At 50.1% G+C, this 6,343-nt stretch overlaps 1 protein-coding gene across 1 annotated transcript; it reads left to right on the forward strand.

Moving 5' to 3' along the window:
- Positions 1–3,183: 3,183 nt before the first annotated feature.
- On the forward strand, positions 3,184–5,610 carry Tspyl1 (TSPY like 1). The gene has a single exon (XM_051175541.1). The coding sequence runs from the start codon at positions 3,216–3,218 to the stop codon at positions 4,236–4,238; it is 1,023 nt and encodes a 340-aa protein (XP_051031498.1). The 5' UTR covers positions 3,184–3,215; the 3' UTR covers positions 4,239–5,610.
- The last annotated feature ends 733 nt before the right edge of the window (positions 5,611–6,343 follow it).

The raw sequence follows: 6,343 nt of genomic DNA on the forward strand, positions 1-6,343 counted from the left end.
CATCTACACCCCATACAGAAAACATACTCAGAAAGATTTTCCCTTGTATGAAATTCCTGAGCCTTGGGAATTTGCAATGTTCCAAATACAAAAGTCATATTTATGAGGTGACTTCAGTGTTAAATTCAGATATTATACCATCTAACTCTCTGCGGTTCACAGTGACTTTAAAATACTTACATAATGTAAACATGTTTTTTAAAATTATTTTACATTATTACTTCACAAAAATATAGTAGGTTGTGTGAACGGCCATTTTTTTTTTTTTATTTTATAAATAGTTAAATTTTTAAACTGCATTCAGCGCTTCACTCTTCTTTCGGAAAGGGTGAAAGCTTTGTCAGTTTTGGGATATATTTACATCCGTGGGTTTCTCGGTGATGGTGCATAACATGTGGGTCATCGTTTTAATTTTTTTATAACCCCTCCGTTTCCCCTCCCCCCTTTCCTACCAGTTCCTCCTATCTCCCCACTGCTCCCATGGAGACGAATCACAGCATATCGAGGCACAGTAAGAGTAGGCACCTTCCCTCACACCAAGCCGGCCAAGGCAACCCAGGCTGGGGAAAAGGAGCTGAAAATCCAGCCAGGAGTCTTAGTTAGGGTCATCCTTATAGATTCCTAGGAGTTTCCATTGCATTAGGTTCCTAGCTTGTCCCTGAGATGCTCCCCAATTCCGGTTGTCGTGCCCCACACCTGATCCCCCCCCCCACCCGTTCCCATCCCCACCTCCGCACCCCACACCGCCTATCCATCTGAGGTGCTGGATCATCTATCTTTTTGATATTATGTGAGGCAGTCAGTACTCCTAGTAATATTGTCCCTTCCCAATTTGGTCTATATGTAGAAATTAAGACTGAAAGGGCGGATCCCATTGTGCTGTCTCTGCGAAGCATTTTAAACCGCGTCCCTGCTGTCTCTTTGCATGCCATTTAGTTCCGGCAGCCCCACTCTCCCTATTCATGACGCTGGGTCTAGAAAAAGGTCCAGTCCGACTGCCCACGAGGGAGAGTTGTGTGCGCTTCAGTTTAGCAGCCACTACTCAGATGTCACCGTTCAGCACCTTAAAAGAGTGAGTGTGACTGATGAGTTAAAATTTTTATTTCAGTGGGCGGTGGTGGTGCACACCTTCGGTCCCAGCACTCGGGAGGCAGAGGCAGACGGATCTCTGTGAGTTCGAGGTCAGCCTGGTCTACAGAGTGAGCCCCAGGACAGGCTCCAAAGCTACACAGAGAAACCCTGTCTCACAAAACAAACAAGAAAAGTTTTTATTTCTTTTTGATATAAAAATAAAGCCACATGGGGATGGTGGCTACTATATCAGACAAGTGTAGAATGAGCAGCCAAGAGCTGAAGTAGTATGTGTGCAAACATGCTTCCTATACTCCCAGGGTTCACCTCTCCCTCCTGCTGGTTAGCCCTTAACCCAGTCAAATCCCATTTCCTCCGTGGAGCATACACTGAGTATGGGTGACTTTGTCTTTGAACGTCATGGCCTTAACACTCTATAGGCCATTAAGATGTAATTAAGATATATGTAAGCTTCAGCATAAAATAGAAGTAATACTACTACTATTTTCTACTAATTGGAATCTTATAATTTTAAATTTTATACATCTTTTTTTTATTTTATTCATCTTGGGTCATCTTCATACTAGGGTTGTAACATAGGAATGATGATTTCCTTTTTAAGTATAAACATCTGTTTAAAATCATTGATTTATTGATTGGTTTTGTGTGTTTGTGTGCACTCATTTGAGTGACATGGAGTACTTTTGTTGATCAGAGAACAACTTGCAGGAATCATTTTCTTTCTCCCGTGTTGGTCTTGGGGATTAAACTCATCTTTAGATGGCAAGCACCTTTACCTGCTGAGCCATCTTGCTAACCCATAATTTCTTTTTTATTAGGAAAACGTGGCCTAGAGAGGTGAGGTGACTTTTCCAGGTCAAACAGCCAATGCATGATGGGGACCTTGTCAGACTAGGCCGAACCAAATGGTACACGTCAGTCTGACAGTTACTGGAAAATCAAAATAAAACGAATTCTGTCTAAGACGCATCTTTTAACAGTCTTGGTTTAGTGGGAATACAAGATTGTTGGTCAAATTACAAGAATCGAGTTCTAGCCTAGGGTCATAATCACGTTCTGAAGGGCAGGTGGCTCCCTCTAGTGAGGGTTGATGGAAATAACATAGGTAGCAAATATTTAAAACTGAAGATCCGTTTCTTGGTGTGGAAGACATACAGTGCAGCGTGTGTGTGTGTGTGTGTGTGTGTGTGTGTGTGTGTGTAAGACAGTGTGTGTGTTTTGAAAGCCAGAACTTCACCAAAACTGGATTACAATTTCAGAAGATATGTTATATAGACATCCTGGCCAGGTTTAACCCACAGTGCCTTTTATGAGAAGTGCAAATTTCTAACTACGCCGTTCATCACACAGCAACTCCTTCGCCATACTAAAATCGCCCCTACAATAACTTTCATGGTAAAACTGTTACATATTTTTTTATATTTATGTGTACAGCGAAGTTATATTGTCTGTTAACGTCATTGCAAGAAGCAAAATAACGTTTCGGAAGTGTTTGTTACACAAAAAGTGACATTTGTTCTGATCATATTTTGAAAAAAAAATAGTCAATTAGATGACCAGGCATAACTACGAGCTTTTTTCTCAAAACAGAAGGGAACTGGATCTGTCCTCCAATGTCGAGGCTTTGTAGCTCCGCGGTGAGAGCAGCGTCGTGGTGCTGCGCAGGATTCTTGCAAGAAGCGCGCGGGGCGGGGCTCGCGGGGCGGGGCTCGCGGGGCGGGGGCGGGGCTCGCGGGGCGGGGGCGGGGCTCGAGGGCGGGGCGTTTCCCACGGTGGCAGCCGTCGCCAATCACAAGCCACCACGGGGCCCCCTCCAGGAAAGCAGCCGCTCCCGAACGAGCGCGCACAGCTCTGCCCCCAGCAGCGGCTGAGACGCCGCGGCCCCCTCTGCGGCCCAGCGCGGCTCCATGCACGGCTGCTGCAGCGGACACGCGCGCGCAAGCCCCGCCACGGCCTTCCGTCTCCCGGGGCGACCGTGACGCGCCCCGCTCCGCGAGCTCCCGCGAGACTTGCGGGCTGCGGCCCTGACGTCACCGCCCGGGGGCGGGGCGGGGCGGGGCGCGGCGGCCGCGGACTCGGAGGGGACAGTCGTGCACCCCGAGGGTGGCGCGCCCGGACCCGGCATGAGCGGCGCGCAGCGGCCCGAGGGGGCCCCTGTCCCCCACAGCCGCGGCCCCTGCGGCGCTGACCGTGACCCGGGGGCCTCGGGCGAGCGAGGCCCGGCCGCCGTGGGGCCCGAGGGCCGGATGCCGGTGGCCGCAGCCGGGCGCGGAGACGCTCGGGGCGCCGAGGCCGGCGGCGCGGACCCCGCGCGGGGCGCGATCGCGCCGGCAGCTGCGCAGGAGCCGGCTGGAGTGGCGATGGAAGGGGAGGAGGAGGCGGGGACGGAGGTGAGGCCGGAGGAGCCCGCGGGTGAGGACGTGGGCTTGCCGGAGGAGAGTGCAGGGGTGAGGGCGGCGGTGCTGCAGGCGGAGGGGGAGGCGGCCGGGCCCTGGCATCTGGGCATCAATCTCCGCATGAACCCGCTGGAGGCCATCCAGCAGGAACTGGACACCGTGAATGCTCAGGCCGACAGGGCCTTCCAGCACCTGGAGCAGAAGTTCGGGCGGATGCGGCGGCACTACCTGGAGCGGAGGAACTACATCATTCAGAGCATCCCGGGCTTCTGGATGACTGCCTTCCGCAACCACCCCCAGCTGTCCGCCATGATCCGGGGTCAGGATGCGGAGATGCTGAGGTACGTCACCAACCTGGAGGTGAAGGAACTCAGACACCCCAAGACGGGCTGCAAATTCAAGTTCTTCTTTCGGAGGAACCCCTTCTTCAGAAACAAGCTGATCGTCAAGGAATATGAAGTTCGTTCATCCGGTCGAGTGGTGTCCCTTTCCACCCCGATCGTATGGCGGAGGGGACATGAGCCCCAGTCCTTCATTCGCAGAAACCAAAACCTCATCTGCAGCTTCTTCACCTGGTTTTCAGACCACAGCCTTCCGGAATCCGACAGAATTGCTGAGATCATCAAAGAGGACCTGTGGCCAAACCCGCTGCAATACTACCTGTCACGCCACGGCATCCGTAGACCCAGACGTCGCCCGGTGCGGGAGCCGGTGGAGATTCCCAGACCCTTTGGCTTCCAGTCAGGCTAACCTTTGCCTTTGGAAACAGGGCCCTTCTCACCTGTGCTTGAGCAAATGCAACAGGTGTGCAGTGTTTTTGATTTTTTTTTTCCGCGTAACTTTCCTGCATCTTGTGTCTGAATAGACTCTCGCCTTCAAGATTAATACTGTGGACATCATGGCTGCTGTCACATGGCCTCCATGCTGTTCTGTATTAGTATCTGCTGGTTCATCATGGTTCAGACCCTTTCTAAGCTTAACTGCTGACACTGAAGATCACACTGCTCGGACCCTGTTGTTTTCAGTCCGTTACCTGTTTGCAGCCACCTTTATCTAGGGAGCCCCTTCTGTTTACCCGTTGAGCATGTGGCAATATGGACGCCAAGTTTGCCTACAATTGCTGGGCATTAATGATATCGCAGGGGGACAGGGGTGGGCCACCTTCTGTGTGGCTTTTGTGACTTTTTCTGCTACCACGTAATACTGCTTGCTGTTGCCTATACCAAGCTCCCCTGGCGCTTGTCAAGGTTCCTCACCCTCTCCCACCTTCGTGTTACTTTAAATAAAAAGAAGTAGTTCAGAAACGTCTGCAAGATCAGCATTTGTAGTCCATTTAGGCTGGTAGCATTTCCAGACAGGATGCTCTGTCAGAGAGGCTACAGAACTCTGGCTGCCTCTTCTCCGCTCTTGCCAGCATCCCCAGCCGGGTTAACAAGGCCTAACAGGCTTCTAGGGAGATGGAGCTAGGTGGAAGCAGGCTAGATCTTCCTTATAATACATGGAGGAACTAAGGAGATTGTGATGCCTGCCCTAAGCAGGGAAAGTGAACTGAAAAGGGGTAGGATCAGATTAAGTCAGATAAAAATTGGGCTGACTGAGGGTGTTCAAGTCCAATGGTGATGTGAGGAGAATAGAAAAATTATAGGAAGTTTTGAGTGCTAAATGCTGCCTACATAATGGTTCTTCAAAGAAACAGTACAAGTTTGGGCTATTTTCCTTTTTTTATATGTGACCTGCTGTATCTGAAAGAGTAATATTGTGCCCATATTTTACTGACATGTAGTAAAATGCTACTTGTTTCTGTTTAAAATAAAGTTAAAATACTTTCTTTTTGACAATACTGAGATTTAAATGAATATTCATAACAATTTTCAATATTAATCTAATTCTTAGAAATGTAGTTTAGATAATTTGGTCTTTATCAAGTTTGTCCAGTTATTGTCTGTATTGAAAAATCGATAATGTGACTTGATATTGTTGGTAGTCTCTTTTAAATTACGCAATAGTTGTAAAAGTGTTCTGTCAAATTAGAACTGTACCATGAGGATATTTGTTGCCATTCATATGCAAAATGGTGAATTAAAGCATGGCACTCTCTTGGATGTTCTATTTTTCACCCTGACCATAAGTGCTTAAATAGGTTTGTATAATTGACAAGTTTATGCAATTATAAAATTTCTTAAATGGACACAACCAACATTATCCCAGAGGTCTGACAAGAGAGAGCTGTGCTGGATCTCCCAGGGTACACGAGTACTTGCTGCTATCCTCGTTTAGTTGTGTTAAGATGTCGACAGTTACAGCTGTTGCTAGATGACAGCTCTTTCCACAAAACTTGAGCGGCACCAACCCCTTCAATCCCCTGGGGGCAGCACAGTAGACTCGGCCCATAGTCAGGAGCTGGGGTGGGTGGGGAGCCAGCCCCGAGGGCTGAGAGGGGCATGCCTGGTACCACCTCCCTCATCTGTGGTGTGGTTGATGGGGCAGCAAGGGAGAGATGACCTCCCCCCTCCCCCTGCCGCCTCCAGCGGGAAAGGCATCTGCAGCACTGGGGAAGTGGGCCCCGCACCTCATCTGGGCAGCACACTGGAGCCGCCCGGTGGATGTGGGCGCAGGTAAACTGGCCTGAGAACGTGAACGTGGGGAACCTAGACTCACCCCTCTTCCGCCGTATGACCACATGGGTGCGGAAGAGATGCTCCCCCCCACCCCCCATCAACGGCTGGGGTAGCTAGGAGAGCTGGCCCTGAAGTCATAAGAGCAGAACCCTGCTCCCCGCCAGCTGCAGCAGACCCTGCACCTCACACAGACTGCGCAATAGAGCCAACGTTGGTGGAGGTGTGCATGAGCCAGTC

This window comes from Phodopus roborovskii, unplaced genomic scaffold (assembly GCF_943737965.1).
Source record: "Phodopus roborovskii unplaced genomic scaffold, PHOROB, whole genome shotgun sequence".
NCBI classification, from domain to species: Eukaryota; Metazoa; Chordata; class Mammalia; order Rodentia; family Cricetidae; genus Phodopus; species Phodopus roborovskii.

Excerpts from the sequence above, each read along its gene's own strand:
- Tspyl1 (XM_051175541.1), top strand. The coding sequence starts at position 3,216 with ATGAGCGGCGCGCAGCGGCCCGAGGGGGCCCCTGTCCCCCACAGCCGC.